Source organism: Siniperca chuatsi, linkage group LG21 (genome assembly GCF_020085105.1).
Source record: "Siniperca chuatsi isolate FFG_IHB_CAS linkage group LG21, ASM2008510v1, whole genome shotgun sequence".
Taxonomy (NCBI): Eukaryota; Metazoa; Chordata; class Actinopteri; order Centrarchiformes; family Sinipercidae; genus Siniperca; species Siniperca chuatsi.
The window spans coordinates 4,209,653-4,234,447 of record NC_058062.1 but is presented as its reverse complement, the minus strand read 5'-3'; the positions used below and the strand labels follow the sequence as shown (position 1 = coordinate 4,234,447).

The following is a 24,795-nucleotide window of genomic DNA, read 5'->3' as shown; positions in this document are numbered from 1 at the left end:
GGAATTTGATAACATGACACATTTTGGTGGTAATTTTGTAAGCTACTATTCACGAACCAGTAAAAGGCTTTTATTGTGAAGCTGCTGCAGGAAGCAGCCAGTGACTGTGGAAAGTCCTTGTTGAATAAAAACTGGTCTAAATCAAAGACACATTTGCCTGGACACTGAACTGATGCCCCCCATAAATAATCCCTGCCCTCCTTTCCAATGTTGTGGGTGTTTGACTCACCTGCAGACACAAAGAAGATTCCTGCGCTGAGGATGATGTTGTGGCGTGACTTGTAGAACTCACTGGCAGCTATACACAGGCCTCCCATAAAGAGCAGGATGACACTTAGGATGGGGAAGATGCTGGAGGCTCGCACCGCACCTGGGAATCAGCGGAGGACAGCGGCAAAGAAAATACGGGGGAAGGAGGCGAAGGGAGAATGGGATGTGATTTGGTGTTCACACAGAGAGGAGGACAGCCAATGGGGCAACAAAGAAAGAGGGGAAATGGCAGCGGCGAGTGCAGGGATGAAAGAAGTGATGAGTATAAAGCAGAGGGGGCGAGAAACAAAGAGAGAAAAGCACATTAGAATCCATTTCAGCATCTGCTCCTTGTGTGTGAGCACATCCTAATCAACACCCCATCAGTCCTGTGAAAGACTCCATCAACACTGTCTAGTGAGTGTGTATCCCCACAGTGAGCCTGTTACCCAACCTTATGTAATCACACCGCTTGACTCTCTCCCTCTTTCTCTCTCAGCACACTTCTCCGCAGACCACAGAGCTAACTGGCTGCTTTATGTAGCTTCATGTGAATGGCAGTCAACAAAAGTGCTGCGGGGCTCTGGTATGAATATCAGCCAGGCCGCAGTGCAGAGGGATGAAGCCCACGTCCTTGAAATGAAACGGCGTCCTTGCAGCTAATTATCATGAAGCAAAAACTGGAAGAGCGATATGATGTTACTTTTCAGGTCAAGCCAGGGTCAAAAAAGAGCTGCACTATGCCCTTAGGTGTCAGGTAAAATTAGAGTCATATTGGAGTTTGAGAAGCAGACAGCTGTTGTTTGAGTCATGCAGAGGAAACAATGAGGAAGTCTCCCAAACCTGTCCATTTTTTTCAGTCACCTCCTGCTATCCTTTCACCTTTCATACTGTACCCCCCCCTCCCCCCATCCTGTTTAACATGCACACTTAAAACTTTCATCAGGTTGGTTAAATTTTCACCACTTCACCTCATCTCCCCACCTGGCTGCCGCCTCAGCACTTTCCCAGCTTCTCCCCAAAGTGCTGACGCCGGGCTGGGTGGCTCTTTGCTGAACTTGGCCGCCTGCACCTCCACAGGGACCCGCCGGGGCTCCTGGCGGCCCATCTGCCTGCATACCTGCTGCCATTCAAAGCGCCCCTCCCCCCACACACCCTTCTCTCTACCAGTGATTTGCTTATCCACTACCCCCTCCCCCCCCAACACCCTAAGGCTTCATGGCGCCTGGCCGGCTCAGTGGGAAAGCCACCCTTAGCCCACAGGCGAGCTAAAAGGCAGCAGTCAACAGCTGCAGTGGAGGAGAGCGCCAAGCGGTGGCCATGGCTGGCTGGATGCTCATCGCTCACCCTCCACTGGGCTCTCAACAGTAACTACAGCAAGAGGCTCTTCATATGCTGCTTCATATTGTTTGTGCTGTTGTGCTGCATGCATCTTTACATAAAGATTATTTACAAAATAATTTTCCAAAAGTTGTTAGGTTTCCAGAGCTCCACATCCAAATCTACTGAAACAGCTTAACTCATGATCCACTGCACTGATTGGCTGAGCCCATCTTATCATACCCTACCTAAACACAATATCTAGCAACGTACAAAGCTGATTCACATTGCAAATTATGAAAAGTTTGATACTAAATAACATTTTTTCCTAATCACAGGGTTAGTGGTTTAATCCCCGGCTCCTCCTGTCCACATGTCAAAGTTTCCTTGGGCAAGACAATGAACCCCAAATGGTTTCCGATGGGAAGGCCAGCGCCTTGCATGACACCTCCGCCTCCATCAGTGTGTGAATGAGAGGCAAACTGTAAGGCGCTTTGTCCGTTAATCATTCATCACATCAACAAATTGTTAAATGACTTGGTGGTTTGGTCAAGCTTTGAGGTTCATGCTTTAACCCAAGCACTTTAATAATATCTCTGTTGTCTATAACATCCCCTTTTAAATATAGCCTGCTGCAACCATGTTGTAATATGAAATATGAAAATGAAATGAAGAGGCAGTGGTTTGTCAATATTGGCTTTTCAAGAAAAGTCAGATATCCGCTAGGTAGTATCATCCATTGAAGTTATGGTATTTACTGTTTAAAGACCCCCTCTTTAATAATAATAATTTGTGTCTGATATGTTTTATCCACAAAAAAGTTAAATTAACTTGTTAAAAATTCTGTCCCCCTTCAACGAATCAATGTGAAAAGCCTTCTAGTGTCAAACTCTGCACATACATCATTCTCAAACACGTGAAGGAACAATAAGAAAAACAGATTTTTGAGTGGACGGGACTTTAATGGTTCAACATACCATTTGAAATGACACGATTCTGAAAAGATTCTTTTGTGACTTCTTGATCACGTGTCGTTCAGTGGAAAATTTTTCCATGATGATCTAAATGCTGTTTCAGAGGCATTTGTAGCATTAAGGCAGCAGGGAAGGAAAAATAGACATATATGAAGGCTACAGAGATCCTCCTCCCACTAACAGAGCACAGGAGGAGGCACAGTATGTTCATATACTGTATACACAGCCTCTGTGTGAAAGGTTCCTGTGTGTGAAAATTGCACCCATTTGGATTTCAGATTACACATTTGCTTTTGGGCATGATGTGAAATGGTCTTAAGGACAGTGACATTTTGTCCAACATTTGGTCTACAACATTTGAAATTTCATAGAGAGGCAGAATAATGATGATTTTGGTGACCCCCTGACCTTTCTGCTTGTGCCACCGTCAGGTCAAAACTTTTGTATACAGGAAATATGAAAATCTAATGGGCAGATTGGCATGTAATTTACCAAGCACAGTCATGATTCCCAGAGGATCGCACACAAGATATTTCATTTTCTAATGGGCAGGTTGCCATGACATTTGGTGAGCACTTTAATGGACCCAAATGGATAAATTGATTTGTTTCTAATGACCCCATGGCCAACAAACATTATACTTTTAGCCCAAACACTGGTAAGGGTCATTAGAAATAAATAATCCATATGATGTGGGGTATAATAAACAAAGCAGGCTGTAGGCGCCACTTGTGCATGGAAGGGAAAAGAATTTACAAATGAATATATTAATCCATCAATAAAAAAACTGTCCATCCACTGCTTTTCCTTTTTCTTTTTCATTTAGCATTTACGTGACACTTTGTGCTGGTAAAACAGCGCAAATCAGTCTTCACCTGAAGCGCCCCCCTCGTGTTGTGGCTCGTAAATGCAGGCTGGTTATGTTTAAATAACATTCGTCTAACTGACGATGTCTGCTGATCATGAACTCAAGGCCCAAAGTGTCACGTAAATTTATTTCTCTTTTAAAACTGCATTTTCAAATTGATTTTGAATTTCCATGATTTATTTAGGTATTATTATTCTATTGTTAAATGACTTATTTATTGAGTTATAATTTGACCTATTTATTAATGGATTAATGAATTTATTTGTGAAATCTTTTATCAATTCCTGTTTTTATGTTCGATTAGATATCAATTAATTGAATGCTTTATAACTATTACCATGACACTTGTGGTCCTGCATACTTGTGTGGCTTGAGACTTTTTTTTTTAAGGATTACTATTTAAATTACCTGTAATGTGGTTAAAGGACAGGAGTGAAGAAATATTGTAATTATTAATATACAAATGACCTATTTTATCTTCACATTTGTGTGTTTTTGTGTATAAAACCTTTAAACTCAACTCAATCAAAACAAGACTGATGCTGTTTTATAATAACAGGATGGAAATGACTGAAGCTGTTAAGCCGGAGTTTAAGAATGCTGTGCATCACTAGCGAGCACCTTTATGAATGTGTTTTTGACCCGACACTGTAATGTCTCTGCTCCCTGTCCCACCATCGTTCATCATGTCATCATTCAACATCATGATGTGCTTATCACTTTCTTTAACCTTGCCTGAAACAGCCCGGCGACTGCGCTCCAATCTGTATGATGAAGAAGACTTTAATGCCACTATTCACCATCTTCCATTTTTCTTTCATCTGTCTGTCTCTGTCTACTGCACACAGCCATCTTGCCGTATTTGTCACCCAGCAAACGTCCCCCGCCTCATCTTTTCTTTCTCTCTTTTCCATCTCTCTCTCTCACTTAATTTGTACTCAGTCAAAGCACAAGACCATTTGAAAGATAAAGTGTCGTCTGGCCCTCCCGCCGTCTTTCTCCGTTTCTCCCCCCTCTCCCACTTGTCTCCTTGCGCGACCAGAGGGGATTGTGAGGTTTTGGGTTACCGGTGAGGTAGGTTGATTAAATATTAAGTTGTCCTGAGAGTTGACCCTGCTCCTGTGTCCCGCTCTAAATGCATCACTCTTCCTAAATTCCCCCCGTCTCATGCCTCCATCCCTCTATCCTGTTAACCCTGAAGATATTGACACGGCCATTCACAGCACATTACCTGGGAGAGGGCACCGGGGCTCTTTTTCATCCATCAGCTTCATTTCCAGAGACAAAAGAGGGATAGAGGGCCAGCCAAATGTATTGATTGTTGACGGTGGAGCTGTTTAATTGTGCGGGATCTCAAGGTGACACAAAAGTTTAAGAAACCTCAGAGAAGCTCCGTTGCAGGCAAATGTAGAGAGAAAAAAGGCTTTAGTAAGTATAAACATGTCTAATTTCAGCTGTATGAACCTGCTTACAATGAGGCGATTTTGCCTTTTTATTTCACCAAGCAGCTGACATTCATGGGCATCGTTTAATTTACTAAATCTGATCTCATTGTGGTCTTCATTTAGCCAGAACTTATCATTGGGAACATGTTCAATTTTGGTCCAAACTAACAGCTGCCTGTTTTAGTTCCTAAAGCAAAGTCTGTACAATCGTCCACAGCCTCATGCACTAGAATACTTTGTGTAAAATATTTGTGGCTTCATATAGAAGCAAACGGCCATTAAGATTTGAAGCGTATAAGCAACTGAATACCTAACTGTGAAACTGAATCACTACTGAATACATAAAGTTTATAGCACTGAAATATTTTACTTTGAAAACCATCTGTCTGAATTGATGTGGTCTGAATTCTGCTCCTTGAACATTTCAGTATCAATCAAGTTGTGCAATTTCAAAAACTTTACTTCCAGTATATTCAAAAACTATATTCAAATTGCTCAAATTCAATATTTCTTAATTCAGATCTAAAAATTCATGTCACAAAAAAAAAACAACAACAAAAAAAACTGGTTGCTCAAATTCAGACAGTATAATTCAAGATATGAAATTCAGACCTGAACATCTGGGATACCAAGGATACGGATTTAAGCCTTAAGGGAATCGATCGGACTTATAAGATTAAAATCTTGGCCGTCATTTGCTTCCGTAGCTTCACCTTCCCAAAATCAACTGGATGTAAAGACAGAGGCAACAGAAATAACTACAAAGCAAGCAAAGCTTTTCTCGGTTGAAAGAGAATTATGCTATACATGAAACAATAATTAATGTAATGATTGTTATTACTAATGCTATTTGCTAGTTGGCTAACCAGCTGGTGGCCCAGGAACTGATCCCTATGCAGTTAGCAAAAATAGCTACTTTCTGTTTACGGAATGATTTATGTAAACTTTAAGTTCTTTTGGAAAGCTTTAGAGCCTTGTGCTGCTTGTTTTGCCAGAGGCAACCCTGTAGCTTAGCGGTCGAGACGCTGACCATGAACCGCAACATTCCCGGGTTTGAGTCCGGCTGGAGACCTTTGTTTGTGTCTTTCTCCCTCATTTCCTGAAATTTTTTTATTTTGCCAGAGTTGAATTTCCCTGTTAACACTAAGTTACGTTCATTAGAGTGTCCCATTATAGTCTAAATGCTGTTTTAGAAACTTTTCCTCCCAATAAGAATAAATGTCTGTGGAAACACGGAGCAATTTTCAGTAAAAGGTGGTCACCCTTTAAATGTTGACTCCTGGCACCTTAAGCACAATAATATCAAGTATCATAACAGTATCCGCCTTGAAAAGTCCATATTATTGGAACCCTTCTTCAAACCTCATTATATCCAAAGATATAAGAGCTCTGTATGACAGCTGGTCTCTACAGAACAAGTGCCTCAGGTTTGGAGAGCTTCTGAGAAATCTTGAAAGCAATGCAGGGCTTGAGATGTTGGAGCTTTCCAGGGCAAAAGGATCCAACTCGTTTGCATGGCTTCGAGGATCGGCTGGCCTGCAGTGCGTCTCCAGTCCTATGCATTCTCTGTATTAACATCCATGTTTAGTGGCATACTGAAAAGTGCAGTGACCTTCACAGTGACCTCCCAGCATGCACTGTGCCTTCCCTGGGATCGGGCTCCAGTTTTCTGCCCCTGGGTTTGGCTGACCACGCGCTACCTCGGAAGAAAAGGCTGAAGTCCCTGCAGATTTTTCATGTCAAGATGCACTCTCCTGCATAATACTGAGTGTGTCAGTGTTCACATAGCGTACGTATGAAGCTCAGACAGCTGTGTCTGAGCAGCTTGCTGCCTACAGTGAGGGCCAACGATGGGAATTGTTGGAGGAAGACGGGACAATAACTATGCCCCAAGGCAGTGAGGCTGCTTCTATCAAAGAGGCCACCTATTTCTCACCACATTCTGGAGGTTTCACATCTCCACTTTCCATCTTTTAAGGATCGGCTGAGCCCCTGTCAGAGTTTTGGATCCTGCCTGGAGGGATGTTTAAGCACAGCAGCACCCCAGGGGGAGGCAGGCAGAGAGACTGACAGGCTGACAGATAGACAGGGACTAGACTCTGCTGTTGATGGGTTAGTGCAGAAAAGAAGGACAGGTCCATGATACACCATGTTTAACAGTCCTGCACAGGATGAGACAAATATATTAATATGTTGGTATATGGAGCTGATGTTGACCTGCTATTAAACATTAGCTATTGGCTAGTAATGTCAGCCACCTCTGACATGTTGGGGTTTTTTTCTGATCAGACATACGCAAAACCTCACAAAAACCTGCAGTGAAATGGGATTTTTTTTGTTCATTTTACTTGTTTTAGCCGCCCATGACGACTTAAATGCTGAAATAAATGAAAGATAATGCCAATCAAAAGGTAATAATTTGTATGCATTTGGTAGAAGACTCAAACTGAAGAAAAGCAACTGTGATACTTGACGAATGGCGAATATCTCAAGGATGACATTATTCTGACAGAGGGCTGCTGGGATGGCTAACGTCCTGGAACAAAATGATCAAATGTATAATTTCATGTTTTTATACATGTGATACATTTATAAGTGATACTTTTAACTATTTTATATAAATAACTGTGCCAACTGAGGGATAAAAGACCCTTTTCAAAACTTTATTTATGGTCCAACTTTAGTCTTGTAGTTGTGATTATTTCTATACATCTGGAAAAAGACTGAATTACCATCGCCATCATATCATCAACTGTGATACTCATTAACTGTACATATGTTGCAACTTGACAGCGTGTAGAGGAGGGCTGGTGAATGGCGATTATCTCAGCCAGGGTGACATTATTCTGACAGAGGGCTGCTGTGTTGCTACAGTCCTGGGGAAAAACCGTGGCGACTCTCCTGTGTGGTAAAACGCTGTCAATCTCCGGCTGCTGGAAAACAACGACCCCATCCAAATGAAAGCTTTGACCTCCGTGCTAATAGCCAATGACAGCGGCGACCTTCGCAGCGTCTTGTGTTTCTGAAGCCCTCGCCTCGGCCCACATGAAAGGATGCTCTAGAGAGCCCTGTGATTAGTACTGAGGTCGCAGTTTTGATTTGGGTGGAGGTCACGATCACAGAGAGTGGCGCATCTTCTGTTTCTTCCCCCACGACACCCACATTCATGTGACACCCAGTTAAGGAGTGTTTCTGGGGCTGAACACCAGATCTGCACTCTGCCTTTGGCAATAATGGCTGGTCACACATTACACTGTGTTTTAACATGTTTTCTGGTCATTCATTTTGAATGAAAGTACAGCGAATCATTTTCATCATAATTGATTCGCTAATTCGCTAAACCCCTCTCCCGAACAGCGATCGTCCAATCACTTCTTGGCATCTGTAACTAGACACAGCAGCTCTGTCAAGCTTTGGATTTCTCCACATGCTGAAACTGTGTGTGTGTATGGGGCTCTAATAAAAGTGAAAAAACCAAAACCAAAAATCAAGAGCAAACGTGTAAGGAATGGATTAAACGAGCTAATTAGCTTACTACCTACAGTAGTAACCTTGCGTTACTTCCAAAGGCAAAAAAACCTGTTCAGGACAAGATGCCACTATATCAGAGTTTAGATTAATGTTAGCGGCTCTGTGTTTAGTTTACTCTCCTTTGGATAGTGTTTGCCAATTGATCGATTATTCCGCATTCTCAAATCCAACATACAACTACAGTTTGAAAAAACTAAAGCATAAATCTAACCACTGTCTAAGTATGTTCTTCTATAGGAAACATCCAAACTATTCAAGGGTTACGTTAGCATTAGCTGACGCTAGCTAGCTAAAGCTGATGAAAATAAAATATCTGCAAGCAACAGTTGTCATTTCAGCTGGCAAAATGAGAAGCCTCGTTTCAAAAATGACTGTGAATTTCAATGATAGATCTGCCACTCTTATCATTGTAAACTGCATATATGCAAGAATGGAAAGCCTGACGGGCAGTAACTAAGGGGGATGGGGGTTAGCAAATCAGTTAGCTCTGACTCAGTTTGCACAGCTTTTTACTTTTCTACTTTACAGTACCTACATTTGCATCTTGACTAAAAATCCCAATGAGGTACATTTGGTAGTATAAATAATAGGAAGTTGCACCAAACTGCTGTAAGTTCTATTCAAATGAGACAGAATCTTCGAAGGCAAGGAAAAAACAAAATTACAGCTTTTCTCAAACTCTAACTGATTTCTATTTATACTGGTTGGTGGCTGTTTGCCTCGTGATGATTGGCACTTTTCTATTTACCACCACAATCACTGGTTGTTTTCCTGTCAGTAGACGAAATGAGAATTGGCACACAAGTTTACTTTCCCCAGATGGAGGAAATCTCATCTACTATTTGGTTTCTCTGATCCTTCATATGAAGGAAGAGGCGAGGCGACTGAGTTACCCAGAGTTTGGAAAGTAAGAACGAAGGGATGGGAGAATGGAAAAGTAAATTATCACAATACAGTGAAGAGATTACTTTTGAAATGAGTAATGACTCATATGTTAAAGGAATAGTTCAACCTTTTGGGAAATATGCTTATTTGCTTTCTTGGTAATAGTTAGATGAGAAGATTGATACTTTCATGTCTATACAGTAAATATGAAGCTACATCCAGCAGCTGGTTAGCTCAGACTGGAAACAGGGGGGAAAGCTAGCCTCCTGTAAAAACACAACTTGTCATTTATACACTTTGGTTGGATTAGACGGTGTAGTCCCCAGAGTTCTCAGACCATTTTTCACAATTGAGACATTTTTCACTTCCAGATGGGAGCCGAAACGTCTTGATTCTGAAAACAGTGTCCAGATGACTACGACTGAAACCTTTTCTACGTTTGGTTGGATTAAACAAACAATTTATAGCCTGTTAATTAATGAGCTTTAGAGGTGCTGGTAGATAGATTTTGCCACCTTTGGACAGAGCCAGGCTAGCTGTTTCCCCCTGTTTCCAGGCTTTATTCTAAGCGAAGCTCAGCAGCTGCTGTTGGTAGCTTCATATTGAACAGACACACAGTAGGCTACATGAACGTTTTATCGATCTAACTGTTGACAAGTAACACTGGCTGCTTTTCGTCTTTTCTCCAGGTCTGCACAGCCCGACAGCGTTGTGTCTCGCTCTGCCTGGCCCGTTGGTGGCTGCTGCGGGGCAGGAGCTGTAGAAATGAGTGATGGAGGCTGGTTAGCCCTGCCCGGCCCTGTCGTCCTGCCAGCATGCATGCCAACCTGCTCAGAGACACAGGGTGAGAGCGGATACTGTGTGTACCGTATTGATTGGCACGGCTGCAGCTCAGGCTGGTGTCCGAGCGCTGGCACTCTTCAGCGCTGGCTGACAAATAACTTAATGAGACTCAACACGCATGCAGGCCCATGGCTGGGTTCCTACAGCAGCTAGTCCTCCTCAGTGTCATGTGGCTTCACTCATTCAACCTGAGTCCAAATGTTAAATAATCTGTAGCGAGGATGTTTCGTGCACTGCAACTGAGACTTACACTGACTGGCAGAGCACCAGGAAACAAGCACACAAGGGAGCAAGGGAGTTGGTCCACTAAACCAGAGTTATAGAAAAGTTCCTGCATTTAATATTTATTTTGAAGTACAGAGTCAAATCTAAGTTATGGTTCACCTAAACTTCCAAAGCTGCTTCTTCTGGCTGCATTTCTGGGGACAAAATCACAAAAAATTTACATGTAACTAATTATGTGACTTCTAAAACCAATTGGCTGCACCAGTGATGATTTAGTTGTGTCCTTTTAAAGGGGATGAATACTTATGCAAAGAAGTATTTTGTACATTGTATTGTCTAATTCATTTAGATCACTTTGTAGAGATCTGTTTTCACTTTGACATTTAAGGATATTTTTCTGTTGATCAGTGTCAAAAAAGCCACATTAAGTCAGCCTTAAATTCGGTGTTGTAAAAAAATAAAATGGGAAAACTTCCATACTATTTGCTTTTTATAGGCACTGTATTATTTCATGTATTTTAGGTGATAAATTAAAAGACTCACACAAGCTCACAGGTCATCTGTGTCTTGTGAGCCCGGAAGGTGTCATGGAGAAAAAAATCCCAATAAATTCATTTGTGCTCTCGATTTAATATCATATTATATATTTTGTCTCTTCCCCTCTTCAGCTGGAAGTTTGAAGAAGACATTTATGAAGCTCTCCAGAACCCTGAATGAAACCGCAGTATCATCCAAGTTTTTAGCGCCAAACGGTCGGTTATCCTGTAAAATACGTTTAAGGGATCTCAAAGATAACACAACGTTGTGTTGAACAGCCAAAACCCGAAGTTTATCCACACATCTCAGTCCAAAATCCAAATCAAACTGTATTAAATCAGATCGATCGTGAAGGGTACACGTAAGACAAGAGTAATGGCATGAAGGTGATAAGATAGGCAAAACCGAGAGCACAAAATAAATTTGTGTTTTTTTCCATAACACCTCCCAGGCTGCGTAGATCTTTGCTCTCTGTTAGATCACTATAGCTTGTGCCTCAACTGGCATCAATGAAACGCATAAACAAGTAAGCACAAATAGTACACACATGTACGGTACATGTGAATAAACATACACATGTTCCTCTTTATACCTTCCATCCTTTCTCTCTCTCTCTCTCTCTTACTTTCTCTCTCTCTCTCTTACTTTCTCTCTCTCTCTCTCTGTCTTTCTTACTTTCTCTCTCTCTCTCTTTCATTGACAGGGTTGAGAGGAAATTAGCATTGGCTCTTAATCAGCCTCCCCCCAGCCCAGAATGTGCTGATGTGCAGGACAGGGTCATGCTAATCAGGTGCCTCAGCTCCCAGGCACATTGATTTAATACTACAAACGCTTATTAATCCCCTCCACACCTCCTCCTCCTCCTCTTCCTCAATACTGAGCCCTTGCATCGTCCTCGTCCTGAGCAAGAGGCTTATTGCCCCTCAAACCCCAACTCTCCCCCCTCCCGTCCTCCCCCCATCAACCCTGGCATCAAACATCCACAAAACATCTCAAAACAGGAGTGGCTACAGAGTGTGTTAAAATACACAGTGTGAAACAATGTGCATAAACAAAGGAAATTAGCTTTGGTGGCTAAATTCAAAATTTGCAAGAATGCTTACGCAGCTTTCAGCCTGCATCTAAAAGCTTATGTGTCGTGACAACACACCTCGCAGGCAGAATGAAATTTGACTTGAATTGATTAGAAAATAAACGCGAGTCTCACTCGCTGGCATTTATAAACTAGAACAAGAGTGAGAGCTGAGATGTTCAGATGTGACGTTTAAGACACCTCTGGGAATTCATTAATGAGTTATTTTGTGTCCCATTGTTTGTATTTACACATTTCCAATGGCTGTCTACTAATCTACTTAAAATGTTCATAAAAACCACCTGTACTCCAAGTGACAGAGAAAAACTAGAAAACAATCAAAAGATTTATATAGTAAAACTCAGTACAGTATTGTGATAATAACTGAACTTCAACTGTTCAGCCATTTAGTGTTGAAAACAGAGCTGAAACGACAAAAGTGGCAGAAATTAACTAGTTCCGACTTAGTCTTCTAAGTTCTTAGTCCTCTATGACAGTAAATTTAGTATCTTTGGGTTTTGTATTGTTGGACGGACAAAACAAGCGATGTGAAGACGTCACCTTGGACTGTGGGAAACTGGGATCGCCATTTTATTTACTATTTTCACATTTTATGAACTAAACGATCAATGGAGAAAAGAATCGACAGATTAATTGATGATGTAAATAATCGTTTGTTGCAATCTCAGTTGAGAGTGAGAGTCCAGCTACTATATGGTGTTGTTTATCTGCAAAAGCTTGTGGCTGTCAATGTCAGTAATGTCTCTGCAAGTGCCAATAATTCTGATTGAGCCAATCCACTCAAAACGTTCAAAATTCAAGGCAATTTCATGTCCAGAGTTCCCTTAAAAACATCCAAATCCTACCACTAAAAACCTAAAGCCAGCCTAAATTCAGCGCAGATTTTGTTAGTAAACTTTATCCTGAAGTGATATGTGATCATGAAAAATGAACAAACGCATCACAGAACGTAAAGGCCATGAAAAGCCTTCGACGGAGAGTGTTTGCTTGCAGAGTCTCAGCAGAGGGACAGTAACACAAAGAATTTCATACTTAAAAGACGGCAACATACCCACTTGATTTGTCCAACTCAGACTGCTGAAGCCTCAAACTCGCTTCTGTTAAACATTAGAAGTCATTTTAATAAGGACTCTGGACTTCGGCCCCCATTACTCTGTGGCCAGTAAGAATAGGAGGAACTATCACAGCGAACAAAAACTCTTTCAATATACGTATGGGAATGTGAGTATTGTTGTAGGAACAATTTGCACCTATCCTGTTAGTGTTCGTATGATAAAGGTTTGGGATACATCATAATGTTTAGTGCACAGGCAAGAACAATATTTGTGGAAGCTGCAGGATTCCCTCAAACAAACAAAAATCGAAGAGAAATATGACTCAAACTTTCTCCTTACAAATGATAAATCTCTCAGTTTTAGTGTCTGTATTTATCACAAGAGACTGTTTAAGATTTGGAGACTAAGGATCTGAAATCAACACACACTTCACACACACTATACACACACTATACACACAAACAAACAAAGGCCTGAAAATGTAAAGATGTACATGCATGATACCGGCTCAGCCCAGTAGTCCTCCCACTGAATACTGCTCTGTCATATTAACATAACATCACACACACACACACACACACACACACACACACAGACGGGTCAGTGGAACACAGTAAAAGAGCTCCCTCACACTGAAATCACTTCACATGACAGGCCCGCTCAGACAATTAAAGTTCCCTCCACAGAACACATTTCAATTACTGTAATTACCCTCCACTCCACTGCTGATGTCCCCGCAGATATCTGCTCTGGCGTGGAGCTGTCACGCCCCGACGTTCAGGCGTGACAGCTCCACGCCAGAGCTTAGCATCACACATCAGCGGGGAAGTAAACGGCACACAGGTTTTATCTTTGGTTACACTAATATAAGGGCTGCACGAGTATGGTGAACAGATAAAGATTATTCTGCTCAACACTGAGATCACAAATATTTATTCAAAAGTTCTTTTTCACATGAAAGCAGTGTGTCCTCTTCAGTGGAAATCTGTGTTAAATAAGTTGCGGCTAGAACCAGCAACCTGCAAATGCATCGCCTTGACCGCAGGTTCCTGTTTTCTGGGGACCGGCTACAAGTCGTAACAGGGTGCAAGGCATCCATTCTAAAATGGATGTCTAAAACACCGCCCACTGTGACAAAATGGTTACATTTAATCATTCATTTTAATAATTTATTTACATGGGAATTTCTGAATATGAAAATTGTGCTACAATACACTTACATGAGAGACACTTACCAATATTCTTCATACACAACAATGTATCTAATGTAATTGTTTGACTGTTACTTGCAGTTCAGTTGTCACTGATTTCTTTTTTGGTGAGATGTTTTTATGTTTTAGGGTTTCTTTAATCTCACCAGCACCGTCCTTTTTAATGTATTATGTTTTTTGTGCTTTGTTATCTGGGAAAATAAACAAACAAATCTAAAACGAAACAATTTTCTAGTTACTGTCCAGCCCTCGAGAAAACTACTCGTGACTGGTTCAACTGTTTACCTCCGATTAGGAACACTTGATTTGATAAACCAGAGCATGCATTTTAAATGCAAAGCGTAGATACTGCACCCAGTTTATGGCTTCACCGGACAGCGACAGTAGAGAGATGACAGGAAATGAGGGGAGAGAGAGAGTTTGGAAATTACATGCAACAAAGATCTCTGGCCAGACGTGAACCAGGGACGTTGTTGAAAATTATTTTAGGTGGGTTTTTAACACAGGGTGAGACAGGGAAAGTTGTTGAGAAAAGTCATATTTCATATTGGCAGTGGACAGTAAACAAAGAAAGTTTCTGTTTCCATTCAGTGTTTCTTACAGTAACACATTGTGTGCATCCTTGAGGTCTCACAAACGTGTTGAATGCATTTCCTTCCCCATAAAACATTTGAAAAGCAAATTTTTTTGAATAATTTGAATCCTGCATTGTTTACATCCATGTCTGCTAGCTAACAGTCTTCTTCTTCACTCCCTTTGTTGCCGTATTGGTATATTTGTTACAGCCACCAACTGACAATCAGCCGAACAGCGTGAAACCAAAAGCAGGATGTGAATGGTGGCGCCCACGTACTCGATACAAACAAAACAGGACCCTCTCATAAAAACATTGCTCCATGGCGCTAGTGCTCAAAAACTCAATTTATTTTTTACTTTCCCCTAAATATGATGTCAATGTGAGGCTTTATTTTACAGCCTGAGACCTAGAAATATGCACACAAAGCACCTTTCCATGATGTATCTCATACAGACCTGAGCTACACATTGTGTACACCAGTTGTTTATTCTTTACGTTGTAGACGCTGGAGGTCATTTTGCTTTTGATTGCATGTGGATCAGCTTTCCTTCTGGCTCGCAACACTAAAACTGTTCTTATTTTGATATGTATTGCACATAAAGGCCACAAACAATCGAAACTGCTTTATACTCGGAGATAAAAAGGATATAATTTGCTGTTTTCTCTCACAGCGGTGGGAATTTTCAGGCTGTTACAGCTCACAACTGATGAATAAATGCGTGCATGTGAAACTGATCTGAGAGGGTGCAGCCATCTATTGATGATGCCCCAGTGACAGCCGAACACTGCGGCTCGTCCTGTATGTTATAATCTAGCTTTAATATGAGGACACACACTCTCACCTCTGTGTTTTACAAGCTGTGCTGTCTCTATATTCCCCGTTAATAAGATATAAAGTTAGAGTGCTAGCACTCACTCGGTCAACCAGGACAAAAATGATTGGCTTTTAATTTATTGGCCCATGTCTGTGTGCTGTGTGTTTTATGTATCAGTCGATGGGCTCCTTATTTGTCGCCTTGGATACTGCTAGAAGTACAGGACGCTCAATGTCACTGCGACCGGCTGGGACACCTGCTACAGCAAACACAAGCTGCATGTTAACTTCTTTGCCTTGTATTAACACATTATCTACCCCTCTGACAAACCCATCTCAGGTCACGTGATCACATTAAAGCCCTCTGGTGAGGGCCTCCTCTCTCCACACACACACTCTTTTATACAAACTGGTACTAGAGACTCTGCACTGGTCGACAAAGTCAGTGTTGTTGCCGCCCCCTTCTCTGCCCTACAAGCCCCCTGCATGTCCTGCCCCAGACCCATTGATTTTATCGGGCGACACCAAAGCCAGTTCAGGCCAGCGTCCAGTCTGTCGCGAGGCCCAGGGTGACACAGGCTGTGACAGGCCTGCCCTTCTGTCATCACTGCCAGCGAATACTCTCCGATGAACACGTGCAAACACCAGAGGCAGAGATTAACGCTGGCTTGGGGCAAAAATACCCGGGAAAGTTCAGACGAAAGTTAATTGAGGGGGTAAAAATGGCCCCGATACTTCAGTTTTTTTCATTGACTTTTGACTTGTTCACATGCTGAAACTACTTGCCTGTGGGCCACTGTAAATGCTGTGCCCTAATTCCATACTATATACTTATTCAGACTGTGTTTGAGTCTGCAGTACAGTCACACAGGAAAATTATGAAGTAAACAAACTTGAATGTGGGATTAATCTTTCAATACGGCAACTAAATAAAAATAAAAGAGCAACTCAAAAAGTAAAAAAATGTTGGACAGTGGTACAACAGCTCTGGCAACTGCACAAAAAATGCAAAATAAACTAAAAAGTCATTAGAAATACATATATTACTCACTACTTTTTATGTTTTTAAACCTGTATGTTTAGAACATGCAAATAGTACATTTGTGGGCAAGAAAACCAAATCTTTTCCTGTTCAAAATAACACAGAACATCACTTTCTTGAATATTTACTACCAAAACCGGGCAGTATCAACATCACAATATAGTGCATTCTTTACAGTATCAGTCTATAGTATGGAACTGGGACACACTGCATGATTGGGGGACTCTTTCCAGTGGGCTGCTGGGTGAGAAAAACAAAGCGTTTTGTGATCTGAAAACAAGTAAATATGCAGCCTGAAGCAGTAAAAAGTGTTGTGGCCAGGAGCCACGAGCTTTAATAAAAACCACAAAACAACAAGTAGCGTTAAATGAATCAGCAGCGAAACGATGGAAGATGGAGAGGCTGGAGTTAGAGAACAGAAAATGGGATTATTGTACTCTGTAAGACCCGGCAGAGGTTCTGCACACAGTTTTTATTTTAGGACTGAAACAACTAATCGATAAGTCGATCAACAGAAAAATTATTGGCAACTATTTTGATAATCAATTAATCGTCATTTTTCAAGCAAAAATAGTTTCAAAATGCCAAATATTCTCTGGTTCCTGCCTTTCAAATGTGAGGATTTTCTGCTTTTCTCTGTTTTAAACTGAATATGTTTGGGATTTGGACTGTTGGTCAAACAAAACAATAAATTTGAAGATGACATCTCGGTCTCGGGCATTTTTTCACTACTGCTTAACATTTCATAGACTAAACAATCAATCCATTAATTGAAAAAATAGTTGGCAGATTAATCTATGAGGAAAATAAGCATAAATTGCAGGCTTGGTTTATTTTACAGAACATAATGTCTTAGGGCTGTAACTGACAATTTTTCTATATAAATTAATCTTCTTTGGATCATGGATTATTTTCTCCATTAATTGTTTGGTCAGCACAAGGTGAATTTATCAAATTTTGTCTGACCAACAGTCCTAAACCTTAAGATATTTAATTTATTCTCACATAAGTCAGAGAAAAGCAGCTGGAACCAGAAAAATGACTTGAAAAATGACTTAATAGATTATCAAAATAGTTTCTGATTATTTTTCAGCAGACTGATTATGGTGACAATAATTGTCAAAACATTGGTATCCAGAAAGAAGCAAAATACTCCTAAAAGTAGTTTCATGAGGAAAAAAATGGCCCTTCTGACTAACAGTGAATTTCCTCCACCACACACACCCTCCTCCCCTCACATCATCTTCCTCTCTATATTACAGTGAATTGATGTATTTCAGTTTAGTATTAGTAGGTTGCATAACTGGGCGTTTTCTTCCCCTTTCTTCTCTCTCAGCTGCTTAGCGCCCAGCAGAGCAGTGGATGATGGGAGCTCCGACATGGCATGATCTAAAAACCCACTGGCGCTTTAGTGTGCCTCAGCTGGCTTATATAACCCCGTGTGGATGTGCAAACTGCTTTGCTATTGGGAGAGCTGAGGACTCGCAGAACACACACACACACACACACACACACACACAAACACACACACACACACACACACACAGAAGCTACTGATATGTGGTGTGTTTGTGTCTGTGTGTGTGTGTGTGTGTGTGTGTGTGTGTGTGTGTGTGGATGTCAGAATAAGGACAGCAGATCAGAGTGTGTGTTTGTGTGAGAAGCGGGGGTGCATGTTTAGCAGAATATAGTCAGTTTTGTCTGTTTTTCCGCTCAGCAACCACAGCACCAAATATCTCCCTCCTCCTCGCTACGCTGTTTGATGACATCACCGGTGTGTCCCCTTGATTTTGGACCGGCGAGCTCCCTGGTGATGTCACTTCCGCCCGGCCTTCACCTGAAGTGACATCATTTGTGTTGCATAACTATACCCCCTCTCCCTCTCCTGCATGTGAGAGCAGAGGCAGCCTTTCTCCGTCTTTGGCCACCCAGAAGCGCCGTCAAATGCCTCATTATGGAAATACCAGGTGTGTGTCCATGAAATGAAAATGGGCAGATATAGAAATACATCACTGGGGTTTAATATGGAGACACCCACCAAGATGCTGTGTCCTCTACGACCTCTTCATGCACCCAAAAAAACCCAGCTTAATGCTCTGAATCATCAAGGCTCTCTTTCAAGCCAGAGAGATGACAATCGGTACTGTACAACTCCTGACATGAAATATTACGGGTGTGAGGGTGAAGAGAGGCAGAGTGTGAGAGACAGCGATCGAGAGAGGCCTGACCTATATAAGAAGGAGGCTGAAATATTTATGGATGTGAGTGTCCTAATTGGCAAGCCACTGGGAGCACTGCGGCCTTCTCCTCCAATCACAGCCTGGGAAGAGGTTAACACACACTCACACAAACTGGCGTCGGTGGTCCGAGGATCAGAGCGAGGCCTCTACCCCGCGACCCTGTCATCTCCAGCCTGAGAGACGCCTCTTTATAAGAGTGATCTGCCAAGGCTCCGGCTTTGTTAGAATCATTACCAGAGCTGTTATCATAACCGTTCTCTCTGGCACATATGGACGGGAACAACCGCTCAGAGCGCTAAGTCAAACACAGCCTAATTGGCTGGGCTTAATCTCCGGCAAAGGCACGCAATGCTCAGATCTCCGAGAGGCCTCAATTACTGTCCCCGCTGATGGAGACGAGGAGACGGACACTTTCTGACTTCTGCAGCAGGGCGGCGGGGGGGCGGTGTACCACATCAGGGTCAACAGAGACTCGAGACATTGGTGTGTTTATGTGGCATGACAGTGTAAGTACTAAAGCTAGCAACTAATCAAATATACCAAAGAAATACATTTTATAATCAGCGTTTCAAGTCACACGCAACTTCACATTACGTAATCACAAAAGTAATTACATGACTTTATTAATCACAAGAAAGTAATTAGTTACATGACTTGTTACATTAAAGGGGAATCACAGTCCGTTTACAGGTGTTGGGGAGTTCTACTGCATAAAGCTTTTTGTGTGTCCAGAGGGAGCTGTGTGAAGACCTCTGCAGCCCGCTCCTCATCTCTGCCTAAAGAGGATCGAGGCTATATCAGCCACTACTAGCATAACAGAATTCCTGAGCGAACTGCTGGTGGTCGAGTTGCATTGTGGGTAATGTAGGTTTTGACAAGGAGGAAGAATGTATGGAATAAAAAAGACGAGATCTCTGTTTCTGCTGCATCGATTTCGATTTTTTAAAAACTGTCCATCGGGAGTAACAGAGCTACAGAAGTGCATCGCTAAATTTGTGGAGTACTGTCTTAATTGCGTTACTCAGCCCTTAAACAACTCCAAAGCCTCCACACCCACATATTGTGTATTTAACACATGAGGAAATAGAAAACAAGACATAGTGGTTTAACAAACAGCCAGCCAACGTTTTGGAGATATTGAATTACATCAGCTTAACATTAGCTACGGTGACTGACCACAGTCGCTCTCCAGAAGTCCCATCCTCACAGCGAAGATGTGTAATTAAGACAACTTTGGAGTTACTGGGAGTCTCATTTCCCCTTTCGCATTCGACAGCAGTCTCTCCACTGAACACAGACCAAGCTGATAACAATTCGCCATAAAACTCCTGGTAAGACAGCGAACAAGCCGACCCCACAAACTGTTTAAGTAATGGAGCGTTGCTGGGATAATTAACTGTAATGTAATGACTGAATTTCAAATTGTAATCCCTTACACTACACTACTGAAAAAAGTAATCAATTTACTGCCCATTAATTATAATGAAATATACAATTTGGTATAGACTATCAGCAGGCGTGGAGATCAAGTAGAAGTAATATTACTGTGCAAACTTTTCAATATGGATATAATCCACCAACCAATGGTTTTCCAATGCAGCGATGCTCTCCAAAAAGTTTCTTTATCAAAGCTATCTGAACAGATTGCCTTACAACAAAGAAGACATCCAAATCTGAAAAGAAAATCCTCCTGATTGGACCAGAGCAGCAAAAATGCAACATTTCAGTTATTGTCCTTCCAAAATTAAAACTAAATCAAAATCGGCAAAAGTAAAAGTAGATTCACTGATTTAGTGTGTGCAAAAAAAGTACATAAAAAGCTATTTTAAGTTAGTGTAAGGAGAATATTTATAATTGGCTGCTTTCTGTATTCTCTTTCTGTATTACTGTAAGTTACACAACAGCGGAGCAGAGCGGTAACCATAGAAACATTTTTAGCTTGCTTCTGTTGCTACACTGTGACAGTGACCATAGAAACGCTGTCTTCAGCATGAGTTGGCTACACTGTAGCAGAGCAAGAACCAAAGCAAAATAAACAAATGAAGATTACCATTCATTCTAACCAGTAATGAAAAGTGTTAATGAAAAGGGCCTGAGTATATTAAAAGCAATATTGGATTTCAACTTTTAATTTTAGCACAAAATGTTGCTGTTTAACTCGGTGACTTCATGACTGTGGAGAGATACAAACAGGAGTCTGTAATTCACAAATAACATCTCAGACACATTTATTGTCCAATCAGAATTGAGCTAACGATACTAACAGTGCATCATGAGCTTTGAGTCATTGTTGTGATTTTTAGGATTAGCAGGCAAATGAGTTCGACAAGCATCTCTGTCTTGCTTGCACAAAGGGAAAGAGAACAGAAATCAATGGGCTGTGTTTACAGGGTACACAGCCGACTGTAACACTGCACGTTATGTTACACACAGCCAAGCAGTAAAAACAGACGAGCTGCTTGGCAGGGCTCAGCCTGGCCGGCCTCGTGCTAAAAGCAGGCAGAGACAGCAGTGACACACGGGCCAAGAGCAGTTACCGTTACAGTGGCACCGCACTCCAGTCTGAGACGGAGCACAAAGTGGGACGAATATTAAATATATTCTGAGTAAATGTCAAGAGAACATGGGGAGAAAAGCCTGATGTGATTTATCCTTGTGGTCACTTCTAAGACAAACACTTGAGCAGCAAAAGACCATCAATCTAACGTGGAAACAGGATTTCTCTGTGTGAAAAAAGGGAGACAAGATACTCACGTAAGAAGTACTCAGATGGGTCCGCTTCGTAATCTGTTTCCTCAGGAAAGTGGTCTATCTGTTTACACATCCCTTTGAAGTTCCCTGTTGGGAAAAACAGAAACAGAGTTGAGTAGAGATCATACAAGAAGACACCAACAAGACAAATAGCCGATCTACCTTTCATTAACTCACAAAACACTTTCCAGTTTCTTTAATTGTCAGCCAAGATTGTGTCAAAACATTTCATATCAGTGGACCCTTTTGTCTGGTGCCTGGTCATGGCTTTCACACAGACCAGAAGATGCTCTTCAGAAAGCAGACCTGAGCACCAGGCATCTCCGGCAGCAGGTGGCGGCTTGTAAACAAGAGCAGCGCAGCTGGTGCGACCTGGAGCCGCTCCAACTGCTGTGCACAGGGAACCACATCTCTTAATGCTCGTTCATTTGGCTGACACCTCGCGTCCAGCTACTCTGTCCATCCAGGAAGCAGCCCGCCGGCTTCCCTCTCCTCTCCCCCCGTACTTCCTCCTGTCTGCTCTCCTCTATTCGTGGCCTCTCAGAGGAGTTTTGGCATTGATGAGGTCACTCAAGGTGGCGTGGCAGGGGAGGTGCGCATAAGGTGGCCATTATGGCGGCCTGCTGCTGCAGCGAGGAGCCAAATGCCTGGACGTTTGATTGGACCAGATTAGCGTTTCATTACTTCTTCATCTCCTCTCCCACCAGTGTCCCTCTAATTAGGTGAACAGGTGTTGGTTACCATGGTGCCAGGTGTTGCCGAGGAGGTTTTGGCAGCAAGGCATGATGGGCACAGTGGGGTGCAGTTATTACTTTGTGAACGGCCCACGTGCAGCGGAGAGAGAGGGACCCCCCGGTGATGACCACTCAGACATTAAAGAGAGTGTCACCTGGAAAAACACATCCATCCTGAGGCTCAGCTCAGGATGGATGTGTTTAGATGGGGGAAACGTTTGTTTTGATTGTTTCAATGTCATTTGTCAAGTTTCCATCCAACTGGAACAAAATTTCCAGAAAATTAGTAAGAGAAAATTAGAATTAATGTGCATTTCCATCCACTACCATTAGGTGATTATATGTTTGATACAACGTGATAAACAGTTGGTGCAGCTAATACAGCCATTAAACCACTGCAGAGGAAGAGGGCGCAACTATATGACGTAATTAAAAGAGCTCCAGTCAAACCTCAAATGATGGAAAACGATGAGGAAAACATGATAAATATTTGACATTTCTGTTTGTTTTATGCATTAATGTGAGGACGGTTACATCCTCCTCACACTCTGTGTGGAGCGAAGTCACATGCTTCATGTAAGTCATGATTTATTCACTAAGTCTGTTTCCATTGCACTTTGTTGCATTTAGTTGAACTTTTCCACCTCAGCAAAGTGTAAAAATGTTTTTGCGATATTTCGTCTTTTTGTTTTGTTGGTGTTTCCACTCAGGTTTTTTATGTGTAAATTTAAAATCTGCTTAAAAACAGGTGGATGGAAACGCACTTACCGAGTTTCGACGCAGGAAACATTTTTTTAGTGATGTGTCAGGATGAGTGTGGGAACCTCTGCATGAAAAACCTATTAATCCTTGTTGGACACAATCCAATGTACCAACTATGTGTAGGAGTGTGTGTGTGTGTGTGTGTGTGTGTGTGTGTGTGTGTGTGTGTGTCCACTCCTTTCTCCCAATGTCTCAGCTCTGGGCCATAATCAAAAAACACTTATCGATATTCATCAACAGGTTCTGTGGCAATTAGGACCAGAGAGAGGGAGAGATAGAGACAGAGAAAAGCAGGGAGAAGGACAATGTAATGGCAAGGAGGAGAAGAGATAAATACAGGGCAGGGAACAGAGAGGTTTTGAAGGACAGAGAGGGAAGATGGAGTGGGAGGAGGAATACATCAAGTTTGAGTGTCACAGTTTAGGCCTCAGTAATTGCTGAGCCATGAAAAAGCCCTCCAGAGTTTAACGGACCTGCACAGTTTGGAACTTGATGCTCTGATACACGACATAAAGCTCCTCTTTCAGCGGCAGACTGGAGATTAGAACTGGGCTCGTTCCAATCAGCTGGAAGGTGATCTCTGCTAACTAGCGTGGTAGCATAAAGCTCAAAGCACGTAATCCTCGGAAGCTTTGGTGGAGATGCTCGGCAGCTAGCTGTAGCACGCCAGCTTTCAGATGCGAGCTGGTGCACACTGTAGGTGTAACCCCACCACCTCCTGCAACTACTCCCCCAGGCTGCTGCTGGAAATAACATTATGTTCCTCTTCAACTTGCCTGCTTAAATAAGCTTTAAATAAGTTGCATTTCCAGGAGAGGAGAAGGGTGGGGAGGGGAGGGTGAGGGGAGGGGAGGGGAGAACACACTTGTGCCGCCTCTCAGAACATATTTCACTGAAAGATGACTTGTGTTTACATACGACTACATTGCACGCTCCCAGTGGAGCTGTCTGAGCAAACTAGCAGCAGCAGCAATCCACAGAGCACCATGTGTGTGTCTTAACAACATTATCAAGTGGGTGTAAGATTTGGTTTGCAGCTGGCCGTCCCATCCGCAGTTGTGCGATTTGTAATAGCAGCTGTGGAGAGTGGCCTATTGGGGGAACCACTTCAATTAGCGTGCTGAAAGATTTATGTGACACTTAACCGCTCCAAACGGTCCTTTTCTTGTAAGACATGTAAACTCAGCAGGCTGGTAAATGTTTTATAATGGCATTTTCATTTCGGAGACCTCCCCACGTGAGTGTGAGTGCAGGGCCGAGGCGTGGAGAGAGCCATTTGGCCATTAAGAGCTTTGGCAGGAGGACCACTGTTGAATGGAGAGGTGTAACCGGAGGCTCAGGTGTGTAGTGGGTCAAAACACTCATCACTCAAAGAGAAACACCTGTATTCACTGAGCAACACTTACACTTTCAGCACAGTGCGCTGGATTACTAAAGGGCTCTGTGCTTAAAGTCACATGAAAACTGTGTCTTGCTTTTGCAGTTACCTGATTGAAACTGGATGAAGGGGCAGGAGAGGAACATTTAAAAGTGCTTTAAAGATCCCAAATGTTTTGTTAACTATTACAGCCTCAAGAAGCAGATTGCAGGATTGACACCAAAACAAGACTAAAGAGTTTACGGCCAACGACAATGCTAC

General features: G+C 42.2%; 1 protein-coding gene across 1 annotated transcript in view; it reads right to left on the bottom strand.

Moving 5' to 3' along the window:
• Window positions 1-24,795, bottom strand: part of cacng2a (calcium channel, voltage-dependent, gamma subunit 2a) — a 72,648-nt gene that overhangs the window by 5,069 nt on the left and 42,784 nt on the right. The window contains exons 2-3 of the mRNA XM_044181365.1: window positions 21,664-21,747; window positions 230-370 (exon numbers count right to left, since the gene is read on the bottom strand). Coding sequence (XP_044037300.1) covers window positions 230-370; window positions 21,664-21,747 — 225 coding nt within the window. The remainder of the gene's footprint in view (window positions 1-229; window positions 371-21,663; window positions 21,748-24,795) is intronic.